Source organism: Chelonia mydas, chromosome 16 (assembly GCF_015237465.2).
Source record: "Chelonia mydas isolate rCheMyd1 chromosome 16, rCheMyd1.pri.v2, whole genome shotgun sequence".
NCBI lineage: Eukaryota > Metazoa > Chordata > Testudines > Cheloniidae > Chelonia > Chelonia mydas.
This window is the reverse complement of record NC_057857.1, coordinates 7,943,462-7,967,879: the sequence shown is the minus strand read 5'-3', so window position 1 is coordinate 7,967,879 and position 24,418 is coordinate 7,943,462. Positions and strand designations below refer to the sequence as shown.

General features: G+C 48.5%; 1 protein-coding gene across 4 annotated transcripts in view; it reads left to right on the top strand.

Moving 5' to 3' along the window:
- WHRN (whirlin) overlaps nt 1-24,418 on the top strand; it is a 107,751-nt gene that overhangs the window by 40,334 nt on the left and 42,999 nt on the right. For all 4 annotated transcript variants that reach the window (XM_043530434.1, XM_037879920.2, XM_037879919.2 and 1 more), the window contains one exon: nt 10,011-10,136. In XM_043530434.1, coding sequence (XP_043386369.1) covers nt 10,011-10,136 — 126 coding nt within the window. The remainder of the gene's footprint in view (nt 1-10,010; nt 10,137-24,418) is intronic.

Sequence of the window (24,418 nt, the reverse complement as noted above, 5' to 3'; positions counted from 1 at the left end):
AAGCTCTAGTGTCTAGCATGGAGAGCAGAGGGCCTGATACAAGTCTTTAATGACTATGTAACCCTATAATTGATTTCAGTACCTTGTGCCCCTAAAAGCGATGAAGGGGTTAAAAACCAATTAATGTAAACATTTGGGAGGCATGGATAAGAGGAGGTCCTAGGTAGCTAGTTTCTTGTATGTATGACTATCTAGCCTTCACAGCTGTAGCCATTCCAAGGAACGCAGACAGCATGAATGAATTGGCTGCAGTGGCTAGGAAGCCTTCCTCTCATTCTTTCTCATCCACCCTGATAAGGCTAATGATGTCCATATTAGAGTGTGAAGTCAGCTTAGCAGCCTTCTGCCCTCTCTTTCTATAAGCCAGCAGTAATAAAAGGGAACAACAGGTGAGGAACTACAAGGCTGGGGTGGATATGGAGCAGTCTCTGCAGAGTCCACTAATATGCACCAAGTCATTATCCGATTGGCTGCTGGCCGTCCCGTAAAAACTTGAATGGGTGACAATGGGACATTAGCAGGCCTGCAAAGTAGCTATAAAATCAGGTTATAAAAATGAGAACTGCCTTTGGATCCAGCTCATAAAATGCAATGAATTTGGAATTGGCATTTTGCCCTGCTGCTAAGACACCAATTGACAGTTCACGGTGACGCTGGCAGACCAGGTGCCAGCTCATGCCAAGGCCCCTAGGCCTCACCGAACACTGACTAATGCACAGCTGGAAACATCTGGCTCACCTGTGTGTTAGCATGGTTAAAACAGCTGTTAAGTTTATAAGAGTGTGTTTAGTGTTTGGACTTTAATGCAGGCAGCAACTCACAAGCATTTCATAATCTCACTCATAATATCTGCATCCCATGTTATAAAGCAAGATTTAAGTATTTGCTTTGTAACTATAAAAGTCTTTGCTATGAAACTGGAAATTCACACAGTCAGGGGAGAAGCATTACCAAATGTGAAATACTAATTTACCACAAGAGGTGTCATCTCCTGCCCAACAGAAGAAGGCCTACAGACACCAGGCAAACCATTGTGGAACATCAGGGGACAAAATACTTTGTTGATTGTTTTCCTCACACCCATGAAGAAGGCACGTGCACAAATGCTTGTCCCATCACCGCTTCAACTCTGGGGGAAGGGAATAAAACTCCCAGACGGTACTGGATTGCTGTGCCACTTGGAATTTGGAGAGGGCAATATTTCTAAGCATAAGCAAGGGATCCCCAAGCGGCTTAGCCTGAGTTAGCCCTACAGGACATATAGAGCTGACACATTACAGCAGCTTCTGTTACTTTTTGGAACTTAAGAGCGTAACTAATTTGTGTGCATCTGTTTACCTGCTTTAACCTTGTAAATACATCTATTGCCTTTTCTTAGCTAGTTTCTTGTATCTAAGGATTTATTAACTAAGTCCTTGTCTTATCTCCTTCGGCTGGGGTTTTCAAAAGAGCCTGTGGGAGCTGGGGGCTCAAACACTATGGTGATGAGCATGGTATAAGAACATATATAGACAGGAATCACTTGGGTTCCTAACTCCCTTAGGCTTTTTAGAAAATCCCAGCCTTCATTGATTTATCTTAGGAGTGAGCCACCCCTTTAGGCAGAGGGAGGGTCCTAAAGACCCTGAAGCTGAATTGCCATTGGTGAGTGGGAGGAAAAATGTGGGTTGGACTGGAGAGCATGTGAGAGGTGGGGAATTTGATTATGTAACTTTAGCAAACAAATATGTAACTAACAAGACAAGCACCTAATCCTCCCCTCGATCACTTAGGGCCTGATCCAAAGCCCACTAAAGTCAATGGACAGACTCTCATTGTCCTCGGCAAGCTGCGGATCAGGCCCTTAGTTTGCCTGTCACAGTGTAGCATTTCTCAAGTTTCCCACGGCCACCGATGTCTACAGAGCCCTTGCTGGTGCTCCTCTATGAGCTATCTGGTCACGGCAGGCCAAATCTTCACAAGAGCTCAGCGCCCAGTGGGCTGAGCCACCTTGCAAATCTGGTCCTGTACCAGGGCGGTTTGCCCCTTAAGGGCTAGAGTCCTGGGGCCAGCCAACTCTGATCACTAAGGTGGTACAGCTGAACAGGGAACACCTGCTTCCCTATAAAGTGCTGGGGGGATGCTCAGCGAGACCAGAGTTTGCTGTGAGTGAGCAGCCTTGTCCAGCCGAGAGGGCTGGGGCTAAGACTACAGGCAAAGAAGGCCTGGAAGGAGCCCTTCCAAGATGGTAAATGCATGGAGTTGAGGAGACTTTACTACACTGGGTCTTCCTTTCCTTTCCTTTCCAACTGCCAGATTGCACTGGAAACCCTTGGAAATGCATGAACTACTTTCCTAACATTGCTTTCCCATGTAAATAGTTGCCCCAGGGATGTTCTGTTGTTGCAGATGGGAGAAGTGGTCTCTGTAGTCATGAATGTGTAGGTGGGGGAAGGTGGTCCATGCCATCACAAATAGGAGGAGAAGATGCCCAGTCTATTATGATGTGGTCCATGCTACAAGAAGGTTTTGAGAAACTCTGTTCAAAGCCTTCCCCCTCCCTCTTCTGCCTTAGGTCAATACCAGGACACCCCGAACAAGGTGGTCGTGACTAGAGCTGGTCAAGAATTTTTTTTTTTTTATGAACTGTTTTATTGCTGAAAAATGCCAATTCATCTAAATTGAAACAGGGAATCTCCTGACTCAAAAACTGTTTGGAGACCATTCTGAAATTGTCAAATGTCCCCATTTTGACATTTTTGAACTGGAGAGTTTGGGTTTTTCTGGTCACGCGGCCTATTGTGTTTTAAAATTTCAGTAAATTTAGACTAAAAAGATTTAAAAATAGGAAAAAAAGTTGAAATGGAAACATTTTGAAATTATCAAAACAAAACACTTTGACCTGAACTAATTTTTCCTCCCCCAATTTGTCAGTTGCCAAAAATTTTCGAGATTTTGACTTTTCATCCCGATTTGGGGTGGGAAAAATGTTTGAAATCTTAAATTCTCCCAGAACAGGAAGCGATTCTCTCCTGACATCTGTCTGCCATTCCTGAGTTCGGAACCTGAGTTCAGAAGGGGGAGGGGTAGCTCAGTGGTTTGAGCATTGGCCTGCTAAACCCAGGGTTGTGAGTTTAATCCTTGAGGGGGCCATTTAGGGATCTGGGGCAAAAATTGGGGATTGGTCCTGCTTTGAGCAGGGGGTTGGACTAGATGACCTCCTGAGGTCCCTTCCAACCCTGAGATTCTATGATTCTATAACCTCTGTCTTGGATCGTTTGCTTTCAGGGGAAGGGACGGTGTCTGGAAAGTATCCAGCGCTCTGCAGACACTGGTGCTACCTAAACAATGACCAGAATTCCACATTGCTCTCCCGTCCTCTGGCCTTGTCTACCTTACAGACGCTTTGCCAGCATAGCCCCCAATGCAGACACTGCATATACCATCGGAGGGAGCTTTTCTGCCCACATAGTGACGCTGCTTCCCAGAATGACGTACACTACGCTGACTGACACACTCTTTTATCACTATAACTGCATGTACACTGGGGGGTTTGCCAGCATAGCCAGGTCGGGTAGGGACTGTGGTTTTCTCACACCCCTGACTGACGCACCTATGTCAACAAACTTTTGTAGCGGGGACCTGGCCTCCTGTCTTCTACTGAACCCAATCTTCCTACCGCCCTTAGGGCTCGTCTATATGAGAACAAAACACTCCGGAAACTAAACTGATTTAAGGCCACTTTCATTCTGAATGAGGGTATCCATACAAGGGTTTGATGTGGCTTTACTAATCCATTTTAAATTCACCACTTTAGTTAATTCAGATTAACTTTCCTGATTGTCCCCATGTAGACAAACTTTTAGAGCAGAATGTTCAGGGGAAAAATTAAGGGTGACTATCTGAGAGGCTATGGGAAAATAGGGTATAACTGTAAACTCTGTAAAAGCAGCTCCACGGTCTAGTGTGTCAGCTTATGGCAGGGGGGAAATGTCAGCCCTACGTTTGCCTGATAATGATGCTGCCAGATGTCTGTGGAAAGTAATTAACACCTGTCTGTTGCGGCATGTGTGCCAGCTGTCCCTGGGCAGGGTGGAGTCCGTGTTTGTATTATTCATTAGTGATAACACACACATGTCCAGGGGGATCCTGAAGCCCTGGCTTGTTCTTGAGCAAACACAGAGTTAAGTCCCGGGCAATGTCTCTCATGGGTGTACACAATAGAGTACCATAACCAGACCAGGGCCCAGAAGGAATACAGCACCTGTGAGCCAGATTTTAAAAGCTCAGCACACCAGGTACCTGCTGGCTCTTTGGACAATCTGGATCTAACTGTGGGTACTGAGCCTTTGGAAAATCTGGCTCAGAGGTCTTGTGAAAATCTGGCCCTATAAGAATGCCTGATGGGCTTGAAATACATTGACTGGTGGCTCCCCCTGTATTTCTGAGCAGGCTTTGTAATTCCCCTCCCTAATATGCAGGACAGACATTTGTATGGGAGAAAGGAAGAGATTACTGACTGCATAATTCATCTCTGCCTTGAAGCCATGGCTGTTGCTTTCATAGAATCTCAGGGTTGGAAGGGACCTCATCTAGTCCAACTCCCTGCTCAAAGCAGGACCAATCCCCAATTTTTGCCCCAGATCCCTAAATGGCCCCCTCAAGGATTGAACTCACAACCTGTGGTTTAGCAGGCTAATGCTCAGACCACTGAGCTATCCCTCCCTCCTTGCAGATCAGTACTTGTTTCACTAACAGTGGCTTGGGATGTTGCAGGGAGCTCTGATCCAAAGGCCTTCCCCACCCTTCTGAGGGCCTCTTTTCATCCTGCTGTTCCTTTATTGTGTCATTCTGGAAGAAGAGGTCACCTGGAGCAGCTTTGTAGCTACTGCTTCTGTCTGACTCCTAGGCTATGTGCTGGCATAAAGGGGAGAGAGAACTCTCAGTCTAGTTCATAACCCGTATAAAAGCGTGTCACTCATTTGTAATCTCATGTTTACATAAGAACATGGGCAGTGGGACAGATCCTCTGCTGTTGTGAATTGGCCCAGTTCCATCAAAGTCAGTGGAGTTACACAGATTTCTGCCAGCTGAGGCTCCGGCTCAGAAAGCGTATCTGGAACAAGCAAATGTGAGAGCTAGGACTCTTGGGTTCTCTTCCCAGTTTTATTCCTGACTCGGTGTGTGACCTTGGACAAGTTACACTATTTCTTTCAGAGTAGCAGTCATGTTAGTCTGTATTCGCAAAAAGAAAAGGAGGACTTGTGGCACCTTAGAGACTAACAAATTTATTTGACCATAAGCTTTCGTGAGCTACAGCTCACTTCAAACTTGAAGTATTTTCCACTGAATGCATCCGATGAAGTGAGCTGTAGCTCACGAAAGCTTATGCTCAAATAAATTTGTTAGTCTCTAAGGTGCCACAAGTACTCCTTTTCTTTTTACTATTTCTTTGTGTCTCAGCTTCCCCCTTTATACACTGAGGGTAACAATAATCATTGCCTACCTCACAGGGGGGTTAATTAATAAGTGTCAAGTGCTGTGAGAGCTTTGAAGGAGAGGTGATATACTGCTGTATGTTGAGTGTGGTTATTCTCCATCATTTATTAGTTAGTAGGGTGTTGTGGCGGTTTTGGAATGGGGAGACAAAGGCTGTTTGAACCAGCCTTGGGTGTGTGTCAAGAATTTGTATTTCGATAGCCCCAATCGAGGAGGTTCTCCCTTGCCCTAAGGCATTGCACAAACACATAGTTAGAGACAGGCCCTGATCCAAAGAGCCCACAAGCAATAGAAAAGTCAGAATCACTCTCCTTGGTTTACAAGTCAGGAACTGAAGCACCGAGAGATTAAATGACTTGCCCAGGGTTTTTGTAGCAAAGCTGGGAATTGAACCCACATCTCCTGAGTCCTAGTCAAGGGCCTACATCTCTCTGTTTTTGCTTTTTTTGTTTACTTGATCCCTCAGTCTCCTCCCCCACAAAACACATGCCGCCATCTCTTGATCTCTTCCCCACTCTTTCTTTGAGTCACTTTCTCAGGAGCTACCTCCATGATGGTGTTACCCTTTGGATGCAGCACGTCTGCATTTCTTTCCCTATTTACTCCGAACCCCCCAATGTTTACATCGTGGTCCCTAAGTTCTGAACTCTTTCCCAGTGTAGAGCAGGTATCCATGTAAATCCTGCTTTCCCCCATTTTGAAAATCTACTCAGAGGTCTCCAGAGAGCCTGCCTCTGCCTTTCTGCATAACTTGGGTCCCAGACCGTGCATACTGGACTGATCCTCATCCCAGGCAGAGCTCCTGGCAAGTCCAGAGCTTTTTAGATTCTTCAGGGCTAGCTTTCGCTCTGATCTCCCCTGCACCCTCACCAGGGCAAATCGTACCCTGCCTGTGGTACAGCAAAAGCGCATGCAGGATGTAAAACAGCTCCTTGAGGTGTCTGAGTAGCAGAGAGGCAGTCCTGTTTCAGGTACTCCTCCAGCAGTGTCTCACTCCATTTGCACATCTTCCTTCTCTGCTTCTGTGGGCTGCGTTAGGAGGGACGGTCACAGCCATGTGCCCCTTTGTGTGCGTAGTGATGTGTGTCCGGCAAGACCTAGATCTGAGCTGTCAAAGGGTGGACAGTCTCTCCAGGGGAAGTTTGGGAAAGTATAACAGCTGCTCGATTTGAGCCCTGGTGGCCTTTGATTTAAACCCATTGTGCTGGGTGCTGTACAAACAGTGAACGAAAAGACAGACTTACCGGCAAATAGCTTCTAATCAGCACTATCTTCTGTTTCCCTTGTTGCTGTAATTTGCTCCAGGTTAGACTTCTGTACTCCAGTCTTACCTCTTGTGTCTTAACCAATCACTATGTCTCCCCTTCTTGGGTAGCAGTCAGGGCTGTTTCCACTCCTGTTTGATTTGGCCTAAGAGCCTCTGGCAATAAAAATTAGAGTGTTAGTGGATAAAATAGAGCTCCGAGAGACAAAAATATGCCTCTATGCTGATTTACCTTTATTCATCAGCAAACCCCTTCAGGCCATCCCCCACAGATTCTACAAACTATTGAATTGGTTGGGGAAATCGCAGGGTATCGATGGCTTGGCACATGTCGGAGGTGCTCAGTATCTCTAGATGGGTGCATGTTGCCACCTCTTGGGTAACACTTTTTGCTGGCAGCAGGTGCAAGTCAGGTACTTGGGAGTCCTCTTTCCTAGGAACATAAAAGAAATAGGCAAAATGCATCTCAATCCTTTTATCACACAGCTGGTTTTGGATTTACACAGACAGCGGGCCCTCCCCCTATCACTTGGGATTGAGTTAGTATAATAAAGATGAATGTCCTCTTCAAACTTCTATTTGTTCTTAGCTCCTTGATGGTTCATATTCCCCCTGTGGTTTGTTTGTTTTTCCAGAATGAACAGCTTTTTAAAGGCTGTGGGGCATGTGGGCTTGTTGCCAGATTATCCTTTGACCAAATGAAGCTGCGTTTTCAATCCAAAGGCTGTGGTCTGCCCAATCTTGGCCTTTACTATCTAGCCTCAATTTTGAGCCAACTGACACCGTGGCTGACCCTCTGACACCCCGGGCCCCCAGCCTGGCTGTGCATGGAAGAGAAATTGTAGCCCCGCTCCCACTAGCACAGGGGTGGGCAAACTTTTTGGCCCAAGGGCCACATCAGGGTTGCAAAACTATGTGGAAGGCTGGATAGGGAAGGCTGTGCCTCCCCAAACAGCCTGGCCCCTGCCCTCTATCTGCCCCCTCCCACTTCCTGCCCCCTGACTGCCCCCCTCAGAATCCCTGACCCATCCAACCCCCCCACTCCTTGTCCCCTGACCGCCCCCTCCTGGGACCCCCGCCCCTAACTGCCCCCCAAGACTCAACCCCCTATCCAACCCCCCCTTCTCCCTGTCTCCTGACTGCCCCAACCCCTATCCACACCCCTGACTGGCCCCCGTGGGACTCCCGCGCCCTATCCAACCCCCCCCCCCCCCCGTTCCTCGTCCCCTGACCGCCCTCCCCAAAACCTCCACCCCATCCAACTGCCCCCTGCTCCCTGTCCCCTGACTGCCCCCCCAGAACCCTGACCCATCCAACCACCCCCTGCTCCCTGTCCCCTGCCTGCCACCCTGGGACCCCCCACTCTCCGCCCCCTTACCATGCTGGAGCCAGCCATGCCGTCGCACTGCCCAGCAAGAGCGGCGGGCCACCCCGCGGCTTGCTCAGGCTGCGGGGGAAGGGGGACAGCAGGGGAGGGGCCGGGGGCTAGCCTCCCCGGCCGGAGCTGAGGGGCCAGGCAGGATGGTCCCATGGGCCGGATGCGGCCCGTGGGCCGTAGTTTGCCCACCTCTGCACTAGCATCTGTCCTAAACTCAGACTTCTCCTGTTTCCCTGAGGAGAAATCAGTCACAGTTGTGGCCGCAAGGAAATCCGGATATCTGGTTGCTTCTAAGTTTAAATGTCACCCTTTATTACATTCAGCCTTCAGTTTGGGGTAATGCGAACATTTTAATTGCCCATCAACCTGTTCTGTGCTGGATTACGAAGGGGATCTTGAGCACATAACTGAAAATGATTCCTTTGTGCCTTTTCCTCTCCTGAGGGAGAAATTCCAACCGGTCCCAAAGAAGGAATGGCAATACCTTCAACTTAGACATGCTTTGCAACACCGGTTGGGGTGGATATCTTTGGAGCACTGGACCCCACAGATCCTTGGGGCTTTCTGAAAATGTTACGCTGACTATCTAGCCACTGGCCAGCCCTCAGGCAAACGGGCAATTAGTCCTGACAATGTTGGAAGGAAACAGGAACAAGAGCTCTCCGTTTCCCTTACCGATATTCAGTGGAATCAGATTTGTTCCGATATGCAGCTTTGCTCCCTAGATTTGGGGTTAAGATTGGTCCAGCAGAGGAATATGCTCTGGACTCCATAATGACTTTTCAGATCCAGAGCAGTCAGGTCTGACACATGTTAGTGCTGCAATGTGGCAGGCTCTACTTGATACCACATGCTCCAGGTTGGAGAGACCTTTCGTCTTTTTGCTATTTTTGTTTGTCATAATCACCCACACAAACATGGCAAGGGCCCACAACCAATCCTTCAGCTATTTCCCTCGCCCTGGAGCCAGCCTCTCGCCATCCTGCTCTCCTCGGGTCTCCGCTAGCGTGGCAGGAAAGTCGGCAAAAGGAGCAACTAGAACAGGGGTGGCCAACCTGAGCCTGAGAAGGAGCCAGAATTTACCAATGTACCTTGCCAAAGAGCAACAGTAATACGTCAGCAGCCCCCACATCAGCTTCCCCCCGCCCCCCGCCGCTCCCAGCGCCTACCACCCACCAGCAGTCCCACCAATCAGCTGTTTCGTGGCATGCAGGAGGCTCTGGGAGGGAGGGAAGGAGCGAGGGCACGGCCGGCTCAGGGGAGGGGGCGGGAAGGGGTGGAGTGGGGGCAGGGCATGTGGCAGGGCCAGGGGTCGAGCAGTGAGCACCCCCCGGGCACATTGGAAAGCTGGCGCCTGTAGCTCCCGCCCCGGAGTCGGTGCCTAGACAAGGAGCCGCATATTAACGTCTGAAGAGCCGCGTGGGGCTCCGGAGCCCCAGGCTGGCCACCCCTGCACTGGAATGACTCACTCCCCTCCCTTGCAATGCAGCAGGCAGCCAGGTGGGGCGCTGCAGCACTGCCGTAGCAGGGAAGGGACTGCCGCGGCTCAGACTGCGCCCGCATCACACCAGAACCATTCGGGGGCTGCAGGGGAGATGGCTGGAGGGGCTGGGGAGGCGTTGCCCCCTCTCTCCTCCTCATAGCAAAGGGGCTGATTCAGACCCTGTACAAGGAGCACATTTTCAGTTCATAATCAGCCAGATTCTCCGATTCTAGGTACACGCTGTCTTCTAAACACCATCTCCCTCGAGCCAGGACCAGCCTCGATGGCCAGCGGTTGGACACCATGTTGTCCCAGACTTGGGGTAGGGGCAGTGCCTCTTCCCTGCACCCGTAAAGTATCGGGCACGTCTCCAGGGCTCCGTAAATACCAGCTCTCCCTCTCCGCAGGTGAACCTGGTGCTGAACGAAGGGAAGTCCTTGGGCCTCATGATCCGAGGAGGAGCAGAATACGCGCTGGGCATTTACATCACCGGCGTGGATAAGGGCTCGGAAGCGGAGAGCACCGGCCTGAAGGTGAGATGCGAGCGCGGAAGTGTGTGGGGGGGGTAGGTTTGGGGCTCATCTGGGAGCTGGGAATGCATTTACAGAGCAGGAGCTCAAACCGATGTGGGTCTCAGTGCTCGTGCTGCCGACGCGGTAACCCAGCCGCTGCCCTGGGCCTCTCGGAGTCCACCTCAGCAATCCTAACACTGACCCCTGTAGCATCCCATTAGGCGCGCTGTACACAACGGACTCAGCCCTCCAGAGCAGGCGGCACCTGCCATTCGGCACTAGTGCACTCCACGTGGCGACCCGTGTGACCTTGTTTCCAATCCGAATGGAAGTCTCGCCACTAGGAGCTGGGCTGGGAGCGAGCCCAGCGTCGAAATCCTAGGCGGCAATCAAAGCTGGGCATCTGGAGGGAAAAGCAAGTCTCGCTGTCCCGCCTCCCCATGCTGCAAGAGAAGAGACTTTTTCCTATTAAAGTGACCGGCTTTGATGCCCCCACCCAGTGCATCTTTCTCATTCCAGCCTGATCAAAGAAACCTGCCACTGCTAGCCGCTTGGAGCTGCAGTTTTGAACTTCTTCCTCTCGGTACTTCCTTGGGAGTCTGCATTAGCTGCAGTGATGTCGGGTTTCGAGGGCCTGGGTTCGCAGTAGCAGCAGCTGGCACGACACTATGTCTGTGTTGGGTTCCTTCCGCTTCAGTGACATTTGCAAGAGTAATCTCCATTAACAATCGGCACCGTAGGTGGCAAATGCAGGGCTGAGCCGGCGTGCGTCTGCGGGCAGCCGAAATTGATGCCGCTTACATCTGCTTCTGGCCACTTCCGCATCTCCGTATTCAATTCCTACTGTTAGGACCAACACCTGCTTCAGGGTTTTCTCAGCGATACAAGGACTCTCCGAGGATCTGCCACAGCATCTCCCATGGCATTCTCTCTGCAGCTGCGTTGCCCTCATGCCCAGGGGTTGGTGCACGGTCACTGTTGAGGTAGCATTAGGCAAGGTCTTTTTTCTGCTTGGTTCGAAGGACTCCCTGAGCCCAGTCATTAGCCAGGAGAGAGGTCTCGGCAGGGGAAATGCAGGAGCTCAGCTGATGGCTCAGGCTTTGGGGGCAGATGCGGTAGAAAATGATGTAATATCAGACAGTAAAATTGTAAAGTTGTAAAGAGACCCACTGGACTCTGGAATAGTCCTTAGCTCCTCTGATTGGGAGCGTGTTTCAGAAGCAGGTTTACGGGCTGTAATTTCTGGCTGTGCTGCTCAAAATAACCCAGTTCTGTTTGGCTTTTCTGTAAATGGCCCATCTCCTCAGGGTCGCAACTTCGTGCTCCTCATCTCTGGTTCAGAGCGATTCAGCAGCGACTGAGGGTAAGGTGTTGTGGGGGGTTCCCTTGGAAATTTATTGATAAGACTGTATCTGTTGCTTCAGTGTAGGGCTGATGGGTAACAAACTCCTTGTAATCTGCTGTTTATGTTCCCTCAAGACATAGACAAAGGCCTGGATTATCAGGGATCAAGGTGTAATCCACCTTGATCCCACTGCCCCTGTGATGGGCTGGCAAATGACTCCCACTACCTCACTGCTAAACTTTCTGCAGCGGAGCGCTAATCCCACATCCTCACGGCACTGCCCTTCTGACGCTACTGCAGCGTGTGCTAAATTGCCTGAGAGTGGAGGCTGGACAGGAAGGATGGGCCAAGGGTTAGGGGGCTCATCCAGGATTGGGGTGATCCAGGTTCCATTCCTGCTCTGCCACAGGCTTCCTGTGTGACCTTGGGCAAATCATTCAACTTGTTGGTGCCTCAGTTTCCCATCTGTACAATGGGGATGATAGCACTGCCCTGCCTCACAGGGTATTGTGCAGATAAACCCATTAAAGATCGAGGTACTCCAGTACTGCAGTGTTGGGGGCCAGGTAGATCCCTTACAAAGACTGAGAGCTGATCTTCCTTCAGTCTTTCTACTCCCAGCTGGCCCTACAGACCTCCCGTGCTGGACCATTTCCATTCTATTCAGTGTTTATACCACCCTTGTCACATGGCCTCTGGGATTGTGGGCTTCTCCCTTTGGAACCACTCTGCCCACATGTCAGAACTTTTTAAACAGCTGTTCTTTGAGTTAAAGGCTCACCCCTGGCCCCGGGAAGACATTGACACTTCCCCTAGTTCATGTACATGAGGGGCAGCGGGAACAGTGCTCCGTAGCGGACGAAATGGAAGGGCAGCACTGTTATCCCACTCATATTTACCATTGCACAGCAGCTGCATTTCCCCCCCTAAAGTAAAGAGAAAACAGACGTGCCACCCGGGGCTGCCTTCGGACATAACGCAAGTCACTGGGCTGAGGTGAGATCAAACCTATGTGTCCCCAGCACCGACCTGTCAGGCTTCCCCTTGTAAACACTGCAAGATTAATGGCAGGAGAGGGAGGGGAACTGGTGCCCATTCCCTGAGATTATTTTCATAATCGATGCCTCCATGTTCCACCAAGCTCCCCCAACCAGCCCCCGTCACCACCCAGAAAAAATTGCTACTTTCCCTAGCTCAGCCAGAAGGCCAGAGCAGCTAATGGAACATCTGGGCTAAGGGAAATACGTATAGGAAAAAATAATAGCAGCCATATAAGAATACAGCCTTCTATTATCACCCTCTCGGATTATTTCCATTTATAATACACAGCATTCTCTCTCCACCTACCATTTCATCTCCCAGGCGGTGGAGGGAAGGAAATAATTGAAGACACTTCTATAAAAATGCACTGTCTAATCCTGTGTTATTTTCTTCCACGTTAGCCAGTGAGGATTTAAGAGGCGGCAGTGTTTTCTATGCAAGGCTTCATGCCGCGAGCATTGTCTTCACATTACATCTCTGCTTATTGATTCTTTATGCCTTGCTCCTCGCTGTGCTGTTTTCCTGTAACTGATTTGTGTGTGCCAGAAGCCGGACGCTTTGCTGAACACCAGGGTCTGCATCCTTGTATATAGTTCCTTCTCCCTGATTTCCGTACACTGCAAGCTGTAAATTTGGAAATCTTTGGTGGCGGGAGGAACAGAAAGGGGTCTCTGTGTCTTGTTATTATCCACGTAAAATGATACTATAGAATGTATTTGCATACTCCCTAAGCTAAGATGGGCAGAGGCACAGAGAGACCTGATTCTAAGATGCGGAAAGAAACTGAAGTTAAACAAGTCCTTCCAAGTAACGGGTTATACCAGGCAAATAGAAAGACTTCTGTTCCCTAGGGGCATGATCCAACATCTGTTGGAGTTGATGGAAAGACTCCAGCTGACGTCAATTGGCGTTGGATAAGGTCCTAAATTACCGGCTATCTCTATGCATATTAAACTACGTTATCTGCCCTCAGCTATATTTAATATGGTGAATGATAATTTTATAAGTGAATCATTAACTCCAGTCCTATTAAGTGTTCACCCAAGGAGCCAACAAATATCAGCCATCTAAAGGATGGCCTAATGGTTAAGGTACTAGACTGGGATTCAGGAGATGTGGGTTTCATTCCCAGCTTTTCCACAGGTTCCCAGTTTGACCTGGGATAAGTCACTTACAGACAAACAGTATTTGGTGAAGAGCAGCCAATGGAGACAATAAACAAATGAGGAGAGCACAAATAGGGGTTTAAATGTGTAAATTTCGGCTCCCATGGCCTGATTTTTCAAAGGAGCTGAACATTGTCTGAGCCGCCAAGGAGCCAGTGGGCGTTGTACTTTCTTAGTCTTAAAAGCATCATCCTTAGCCTCTCTGTGCTTCGGGTACCCCCAAAGCCCAATGGAAATACTACTTACTCACAGGGGCAAGATTCGTTAAAGGCTTCCTGATCCTTACATGGACAATGCAAAACATTCGGTGAAAGCCCACTGCCAGCTAATTAAAATCCTACTGCAATTCAGAGGTACTAGCCTCAGAACGTGTTCCAGGTGTGATTGGTCAGCCGCGGCATACAGAGTCTCATCAGAGCTCAGTGCAGTGAATGGAAAGACTCTCGCTGGTTTTAATGGGCACTGGACCAGCTCCATAGAGAGGGGCTCTGACTTCCCCGCTCTGCAATGAGATGCCTTTGCATGTGCCCGACGACAAGTGCATTGGTCTCATTTGCTATCCACCATCACACCTAGGTCTGTTCCATATTACTGCCTCCCACTGATTGCATCCGGTGTCTCCGGTTATATGCCCTTATATATTAGATCACATTCGTCCAAGTTGATTCTTTTTTTTTTCTTTTCTGACCATATTTTGAATCTCTCTAGGTCTTTGTATTAGTTCTCTATCCTGGCTGCGGTTTGCAACTCCTTCTAGTTTAATATTAATGTCATTTCACCTTCATCTTCTGGTATAGTAATGATGTTAAATGAGGCCAGTCCTAACACTGACACCTGTAGCATCCCATTAGCCACCTTGCTCCCAGATCAGTTAAATGCTAGTTAGCATTACCTTTCCGTTTCCAGGCTTTTCGCTCGCGTTCAGTCCACGTGGCTGCCTTCCTCCCCAAGCCAGTTTGAATTAATTTTTCAAGGTGCAGTGTCAAATTCTTTACCGAAATCCATCTATATTCCAGCCACTGCACCTCCCTTCATCTAGTCATCTTGCAATTCTCTCCAAACAAGCCACCAAGATTGTCCAGCAAGATTTGCTCTTTATGAACTCATCCTGCTTCTTGCTGCTGGTTCCATTGCCCTCTATGGGTGGTGCTCAGCACCAATATTTTGGGGCAGATTTTCAAAAGTGCTCAGCTCCCAGTAGTTCCCGGTGTTGACACCCAATGTGATGAGCCCTTTGAAAATCTGTCCCACCATGTCCACTGCGGTGATTTTTCTCTCTGAATACTTCTCCTCTTATTTCTGCCTCTATTCCCCTTGTAGGAGCTAGAGTTACAGCCCAGTAATTGCCAGGATCAACTTAAAAAACAAAACCAAACCTGGTACTACATTTTCCCTTCACCGGTCATTAGTTGTCCTTGGTTTATGAAAAATGGTTATTGGTGTTAATTAGTAAAATCCCTGGCAAAAAATGTGTATCATGCAGGCTGATTGATTTGTGTATGCTCAGTTTTCCCAAGTATTCCATCATTTGCTTTTCATCAATAACTATTTTACAGGATCTGTAACTGATAGGTGTATTTTGCTTGTAGTTTCTCCTCTCTTATTATTATTCCAATAGCACTTACAGGCCCTAATGGAGATCGGGGCCTCATGATGGTAGGCACTATACAGAACACATAGTAAGAAACAGTTTCTGCCATGAATATTTTATAAGCTAAATAGCCAAAGGGCAAGCAGGAGGTGAAAGAGGTTGCTGATAGAGGTTACACGGCAGGTCAGTGGCAGAGACAACAAGATCCTAGGTCTTCTGAGTCCAAGTTAGTGTCCCTTCTGCTGGACCCCACACAAAACAGTACCAGAAACTGCTGGCTAAGACTGTGTTCTCCTGTCATCCTAAGGCGCTGTTACAACAGCACAAACTCCTTGTGCTGCATCCCACCACAGGCATCTGCCCTGGAGATCTAATCGTGGTGCTAGTTCTCCTTCATTTCCTTTGTCTGATCCCCTCCCTAGACTCCTTATTATGGAAAGGGCTTGCTGGTATTTTGGACCTCTATGAAATAGTTATCAGATGGCTCATTAAAACTGCATATCTGTCTTGTACAAAAAAAATATGAAAATTTAATACTTGATATGAAAAACTATTAAAGATTCATAATTGCGATAAAACTCCTTGATAGAACTTGAATGTTCATCATTTTAGTACTGCAGTGCCATAGACACTCCTTATTTTAGCAGCAAAACTCCATTCCAGTATGGATTGCTCAGTGCATTAAAGAGGCTCAGGAGATGATGCTCACTGCACATTTAATTCAAGGCTTCTTCACCCCGACGTGCTGTTGTCTTAGCTGGTTAGGCTGTTGCATAATTTACCCTAGTTGTTTCTATGGCGGTTAGGAATTTTCTGAACACTGGTGTAAAGCCAGAGGAGTGTGAAGGGGATTTGTGAATTCTGCTCTCTGAGAACATCAGAACTCATGACATTTGTGAGTTAAACTCACTCTAACAAAGCAGTGGGGCTGCCAGGTTTGCTGTCTGCCTGACCCCATCCGCAGCTCTTTCTCCAGCTGGCCTGGGTTCTGTATCCCACCAACTTAGACACATTCAGCTTGATCTGCTTCCAGAGCCAGCGTAGAAACTCAGCGCCTGATCCTGGAGCACCTTCCACTGGGGAAAGCCGAGGAGGGAACAGAGCAAATCTGAGAAGGGCCAATGATTGTTATGAGCCTCTTGCACCAAACCCTTTGCTGCTGTTCCCAGGAAAGGCAGCAGGAAGCCATACAGAAATGTGGCGAGCTGTGATTCCAGGCCACCAGTCACCAGCTCTGTTTTGTATCCCTGCCTTTCAGAGGCTATGTTACAACTATTGGTTTTCTTCTTCCCCTTGTACTGCCAACACTGATGTCCTAGTGGGCTCTACTCAGTGACAAAGGGGACTGGGAGGTAGGAGACCCAAGTTCAGACTCCTGGTATGGTTTGGAGTGAGTCTCTGGCCTTGTCTACACCAGCCCTTTCTTCCTAGCAGCTCCACAGGTGGTGGGGCTGCAACCATGCAGGACATCAGCTGCTACAGGTGTTTTACCACCATCCTGTTAGCCAGTATTATAAAATGAACCAGGATGCTTATGCTGAGCTAGAAACCAAACTTCCTGCATGCTTTTGCATTTATGTTAAGCTATATTGTGGAAATTTACTGAGGAGTTAAATTGTTCAAGGCTGGGTTTTTTTGTACGTGCATGTGGGATCCTCTCCGGAGTATTATATATGAATGTTGCTAGGCACTGGAATACAAAACAGTAGTTCACATTGTGGGTCTAATACTATTTGTACTTTATGGTCTACTGGCATCCGGAATGGTATTGTATGGAACACAGAGGCGAAAAAGGAGTGAGGTATATTAATCTCCTGCTTTTTGTAAACAAGCACCCTATACAAATAACTCAAATGAAGCTCACCCTTTGGAGCAGTCACAGATTGAAAACTGCTTCACAGGACTGGGTAAAATATTAACCCTTTCTCTGGTCAATAAAGCCGTTTGAGCTTAGTTTATCTGACATTTCATTAATCAACAATCTAACCCTAGCAACCCTCTCTGCAACCATGAGATCAATGATGGGAAATTCTTGCTGCCTGGGGATGATGATGATTCTTGTCAAAGCACTTTGGGTTTCTTCGATGCAAGATGCTAGGCCAGCGGTCGGCAGCCTTTCAGAAGTGGAGTGCCGAGTCTTCATTTACTCTCTCCAATTTAAGGTTTTGCGTGCCAGTAATACATTTTAACGTTTTTAGACGGTCTCTTTCTATAAATCTATAATATATAATTAAACTATTGTTGTATGTAAAGTAAATAAGGTTTTTAAAATGTTAAGAAGCTTCATTTAAAATTAAATTAAAATGCAGAGCCCCCCGGACCGGTGGCCAGAACCCAGGCAGCGTGAGTGCTGCTGAAAATCCGCTCGCGTGCCGCCTTGGGCACGCGAGCCGTAGGTTGCCTACCCCTCTGCTAGGCCATGCAAGGGAGGAGGTGGTATTCAGAATGGGGGAATGGTCCAGCCAAGAGGAGCAGCTGCATCTGTCTTTGCTGACTGGGCCCCTGTTGTGGGTGCTGTAACAGTCTGACTCTTAACTTGCTGGAAAGTGCCATTTTCATGTGGGCTGCATGAATGAGGCGTGGGTTACTGCATCGGACCTGTTTGCTGGAGAGAGACAATAGTCAGATGCCCTCAGCTGCAATAGCACATGATGGGGTGGTTCTGCAGAGATGGTAGATGCAGGACCTGTTTCTAACACACCTGCAGTTATACAGAATTCAGAAAACATTGGGCCTGATTCTCAACTCATGCTGGCTTTACCCCGGTTTGACTCCAGGGGAGTTGCACGTAGGAAGAGACTGGGGCTCTATATCTGTAGCAGACATTGGACACTTATGGAATAACCTGCTCGCAAGGAAAGTTTCTGCCTTACCCCCACCAGCTACTGGTTTGTTCAGGACCTGAAGCATGAGGGCTTGTAGCCCTTACAGATTCTTTTTTATTCTAGTTTTAACTATAGAAGGAGAGGCACTGTGGTCTACTGGTTAGAGCCCTGGCCTGGGAATTGTGAGATATGGGTTCTATTCCTGGCTCTGACACTGGCCTGCTGGGTGACCTTGGGAAATGACTTCACTTCCCTGTGCCTCAGTTTCCCATCTGTAAAGTAAGGCTAATGATTCTGACCTTTGTAAAGCACTTGGCGGTCTACTCATGAAAAACTCTGGGACTTATTTTATATGGATGTAAAATAATTTATATCTACAGATCCCAGTGCACTTTACCAAGGAGGTCAGTATCTTTATCCCCTTTTACAGAGGAGGAAACTGAGGCACGGTGGTGAGGTGACTTGTTCAAGGTCACCCAGTAGGCCAAGCGCAGAGCTGAGACTAGAACCCAGGTTGGCTGAGTTACAGTACTGTGCCTTTAGCTCTTATAAATGCCTAATCCCGTCTTAAAGCTGACTGAGTTTTTTAGCCTCAGTGCTAACTTGTAGCACGGAGTTCCACAGATCGTGCGCAGGATCCCAACTGATTTCCTTTGATCAGTTTAGAATGTACTGCCTTTCCATTTAATCGAATGTCTCTTGTTCTCTTCTTATGAAAAAGGGTAAGTGAGAGCACCTGCCTTATCTTCTCGATCTCATTCAGTATTTTGGATACCTCTGCCATGTCCTCTCTCATATGTCTGCTCTCTAAATGTGACAGTCCTCATCTTTTTACTCTGTCCTTGCCTGGAAGCCTTTCTATGATGCTAGTCATCTTTTTTGCCCTCCTCTGGGGCCGTTTTCAATTTCTGCTGGTATCCTTTCTGAGAGGAGAGTTGAAGGGTGAGCTCAGAGTGAGGGCATACAGTTGAGCTGTAGAACAATTTAGGGGCTATGCTCTATTTCTGGCTTTACACGAAATCTTGTTCCCCCCCTTTTTTTTTTTAAACCACCGCTGCATATTGAGCAGATGTTCGTCGAACTGTCCACCATGCTGCCGAGGTCTTTTTCCTGACTAGTTATTATTAATTTAGCACCCATCAAAGTGCATGTGTCGTTCCTTCCGATGCGTGTGACCCTACCCTACTCTACAAATAATTTTACCTACACTGTCTTGCCCAGTCAGTCCCCCAACTTTGTTAGGTCCTTCTTGTTGTCTTTGAGTCTGAATAATTTTGTCATCCACAGATCTTGCCTCTCCTGGGTTCCCCCCCCTCACATGATGCAGGTTTCATTTCCAGAGGCTTTTGTGTTTAATCCACAGTTATGTGCATTTACTAATATAGGTATGATTTCCATGTCACTCTTGGAGATCTCAAGGGATCAAAGGAGTCCTGGTTTATCAGGCAGAGAGCAAGTCATTAGTTAGAACTCTCCTTTGTGGGATGGGGATTTCACGCCAGAGGAACCCAGAGTAGTTTGTAAATTATACACAGGGATCGGTTCACCTACCACGGACATCTAGCCGTCTTTGGGATGGAACAGCACCTCAATATGGATCAGACAATGCTGTGCAACACAACCAGGGTGGAGCTTCAGTGTAACAGAGACACAAGCCAGAAGGGTCCAACAGCCCTTTATTTCCGTTTTACTCCTTCTGCATCTACCACACCCAGATCCAGCCCTTTGCACTTCCTAGTATGATCCATTACCAAATCTCTTAAAGGTATAGTCCATTACACATCGCGTATTTGGGACAGGGAGAGGTGCGAGCTGGCCCTCTAACATGTTGCTCTGTGTGGAACGTGCGCGCCTCGTCTGGGAGCAGCGTTGGGAAGGAAAGAGGACGAGCTTGTGAGCCAGGCCCTAGCACCCAGCAAACAGAGGGGTCTCTTCCGGGCCATTCAGATCAGTTCTGTGGAATGTCTCAATAGCCAGCACCAGGAGGGAAAGCGCAGGCTGGCTAGCATTAGGCAGTGCAATTCAAGGAGCCATTTGCATCTTAAGGGGCTCAGCAGGAGATTATGGCACCAGGATGACAAAGGCAGACAAGAGCAAGTGTCTCTGTTGCCATCATGCACTGTGACCAGATTACCTAACCCTGTTAGAGCACAAACAGCCCCTTAAAACCCTTCCCGGCAGGCTGGGGAACTCAGGCTGAAATCTTAACGTTTGGAGAGCAGAGACTGGCCTTGGCCTTGCTCCAGTGTTGCCCAACGAGAGACCTTTCAAGGCCGAGGCTGCAATACTTTCTGGTGCCACGTGGCGTATGGTAATTGGCAGCTCCCGCCCCTGCCCTGACACTCACAGTAATAAATGCAGTAATAATGGGTAGCATTTTTTTTGGTGGACTTAGCCAAGGTTGCATGAACATTGTTCTGAAGAGAGGCCGGGCCGGTGGTTAGGATGCTAGTCGCGGGCTTGGCAAACCCGAGTTTAATTCTTGGGCAAGTCACTTAGTCTCTGTCTCAGCTCCCCATCTATAAAGTGAGGGTGCTGGCGCTGTCATACCTCAAGGTTTGGGTGAGGCTCAGATACTGTGATAATGAGGGCGGCGTAAGCCAACGGATCCCTACAAGACTGATCATTATCCCCACACCCACTGGCACAGATGTTAAATGACTTTCGCAAGCGAGTCAGTGTCAAGAAAAGAACCTGTGTCTCCTGATGCTTTATCCTTGATACACCGGGCCAGATTCTGCTCCCAGTCGTATTGAAATCAGTGGAATTACAGCAGTAAAACTCATGGGCAGCGTATGCACCTCCTGTTCGGGGAGGCTAGCCACCGCCCTGTCTCTTCCACCCACGGCTCTGCCCCTTCTGCTGCCCCCCTCTCGCAGGCTGGACTGCTGGCACAGCCCCAAACCCCGGCTGGCGCCCGGAGCAGTCCCGAACCCCAGCCAGACAGCCGGCACCTGGAGCAGCTCCGAACCCCGGCTGGCCCCACGGCGCCCGGAGGACCCCCAAGACCCAGCTGGCCAGCTCTGAGCCCCACCATGGTGGGCAGAATGAGCCACACTGGAATTGATTTTTCATTTTATTATATTTAGCTTCAGAAATTCTGGCTCCCCTCCAGACAGGGAGTTACTGAAGGGAACGGTTTGTTCCACTGAAATCAAAGCATAAAGGCAACAGCTTTGTCAGAACAAAGGTCTAAAGAGAAGGCTGTGGTTAAGCAGATATGAAGGAGCTGTTTCAAAGCCGCCACTTATCAGAAACTTAGGGGATTGTGACACAGTGTGGAGGGAGAAGCTGATTTGGATACACTGGAAGCCAAGTTAAAAAAAAAAAAAAAAAGGCCCAAAACAATGGTGCATATCAAGCAGTGTGGAGCAGCCTGAGGAAGCCTCCGATTACAGTGGAACTATGGGCCGTGAAATGAAATGACAGATTATTTTAATTAAAGGATGGGGGGATAAAGAGGCAGAAGAAAAATGAAGTCTTGTCCCTGTCCTCAACCCCGAAGCTGGCCTGGATTTGGAAGCAGGAGTGAGACACTGTGGAATTAACCCCAGAGACTGCAATGAGGGATTGGAGTCTCTCATACTGTTGGCGGGTGCTTTATGGCCAGTCGACTGCATGCAAGTGAGCAGGGACAGAGATTGAAAAGGTGTCTGCTGTCAGCATTCCACTCAGGAGGACTCACAGCGGGTGGAGAAGACCTCTGTCTTTGCATAGTTTGGCGTTATTTTTAACTCAGGGGGATTTTGGAGCACTGCACATTAATAAATGGAGCGGGGAGATTGGTCTAGACTGGAACCCTGGATTCAAGCTCCTTCAAGGGTCACAGCTTGGCCCATTTTGGCTAACTGTATGGGTGCCTAGTGCTAACGTAAAGCCACAAACATAGAGCAAAACTCCACCAGGAAGAACTAAGTTCACAGTGACCGTGCTGAACTGACCAATGTGTCCCCAATGCCCTTTACTGCATTGAATCAGCACTGCTCCACTGTGTGTCATATATGTTATACTGCTAACGGCTGATGGGGATTCTCCCTTAGCTCAGCTGGTAGTCGCTGTGCTTTTGCAGCAGGTTCAGGATCTGAGTTCTGTCTTTGATGTTGCCAGGATATTTCAAGTGGCCCTGATAGATAGGCTAGTGAAATGTTTGAAGTGGCCAATTGTTCTCTCTGCAGGTGACTCCCCATTAGATTTTCAAGACGGGGAGTGAGAGCAAGGTGTCGGCTGCACCCTTGTTTGCTAAGGGCTGTGCCCTGTCATGCCAAGAGATGGACTCCTTGCTGCAGATAAAACTCTCAGCTGTGCTGAAAATGATGCATCCATGTGACACTCCAGGCAGCCAACATTTATCTGGCTGCAAGGTGACAGTCTCCAGCAGCATGGAAGCCTGATCCAAAGAGATTATACATTGGTTTCCCCTGAGACCGTGTGATGAAGCTCCAAGAGGCCAACTGTGGTGTTTAGATGTTGCTTGTAATTATTAGAATTGGGAGCACTGGCTGCTGGGAGTCTGAAAGGACGGGGGGCGGGGGAGGAGTTGAGAGGCTGGGAGAGAGCTACCGAGGGTGCAACAGCATAGAGCAAATAGAGTTTTGCTCTATTTTATTTGAAAATAAAGTGGAAACCTCTTGAACAAGCTGTTGAAGCTTGTTAGTATCTTGCCTGGTTGATACAATATTTTGGCAGTGAGGTTGGATCTTCTGCCTCTGAATCCACCTGCACCCTTTCTGCAAAGCCCAGGTGAGCCTCCAATTGCTTTTACTACCTGGATCCATATGTTTGAGATTTATCTGCTTGCAATCAGTGCTACAGAGATTTCTGAAGTAAGAAAGCGTGCTCTGCTAATCCACTGCCTTGGAGCAGAAGGGCAGCGTATATTTTACGCTTTTCCCCTTGCAGATGATAAATATGAGACTGCACTCACTGCATTAAAGAATGTTTTTGTGCCAAAAGTGAATGTAGTAGCTAATCGCTACAGATTTCGCCAGCGTGAGCAGAAATCAGGGGAAACTATAAAGCAGTATATTGCTTCCCTGAGGAGTCTGATTGTAATTTGTGACTTTGGGAATATGGCAGATGAGATGATTAGAGACCAGCTCATTGAGAAAACAACCATGCTTCGTGTAAGAGAACGCTTACTTCAGAACCACAACTTACACGAGAAAAAGCAATAACCATTGCTACTCAGATTCAGTCAGCTACAGCTGAAGCCAAAATAATGAGCATGGATACAGGAGGCACAGTCCAGGCTGTGACTCCTTTGCAGAAAAGTTCGCTACCACTGCAGACACACAATTGCAAGAGGAAAACTAATGAAAAACCCATGGGAGGCAGCAACGGTTCTTGCTCCGAGTGGGCGAAGGGTGCAGATGGATTAACAGAGGAGAGTTGTTAAAAACCGTGCAATGTATCATGCAGAATGTGCGCCCCCGGGAGTGAATTACCCAGAGCCGCGGAGCAGGGTTTGCAGCTCAAAACGGAACCAAGCCCAGATTTCATCCGGACTTGGAAGGGTGAACAGGGCACTGATCAGGGGAGTGGAGTGTTTTCCCAGCTTCCGGCTGATTTGTTTAATTGGCTTGGTTTGTAAGCGCCATGTGGGGGCTCGGAAATCAGCTGGGGGTTTAGGAGTGATTACAGAATAAGGGGACAGTGTTAATCCAGCCAGTGAACCTAGGGCCAGATCCCGCTGGTTTGAATGAGATGAGGCTTAGACTCCCAGGGCCAGGATGGTAATAAAACAGGTGATTCCCCCAGGGAGCACAAAGAGAAGAGGTTACAGAGTGTGTTAGCTCATGGCAGGTCCCAGCTATAGAAGCCATCAGCAGAGACACAGATTGGCTACCGGAGGAATCAATGCAGCCCTGCCCCACTGGAGCGCCAAAGCCTTTAATTGCCTACATGTCTATTGGGTGACAAATACAGCTAACCAGGGACCATCCGACTGATTTCTGCTTCCGGCTAAGGACAGCGTTGTGATACGGAGACACCAGGCAGAGGAGAAACCCTGCTAGCTCAGCTTCTTGCCAGAGAGGAGGAACTGCGAGAGAATTTGAGGGCAAGCTTGGAGCTAGTGTAAATGCAGAGGTTGAACTCAAGGAGGGAGGTATTAGTGGGAGGTCAAAGCAGGACAGTGGGTAGACCGCAGCAGCTAGCAGAGGGGTGGCCAGGGAAAATACTCAGTCGGTGAAAAATACGAAACTATGTTCCATTTAAAAAAAACAAAAACCAGCCAATCCGTATTTGCCCCAAAGCAACATTCATCCCTCACTTCTGTGCCCAGTGGGCAACCGGATAGTGACTGCTCATCGCGCACAGTTGGAACCAGGGTTTCA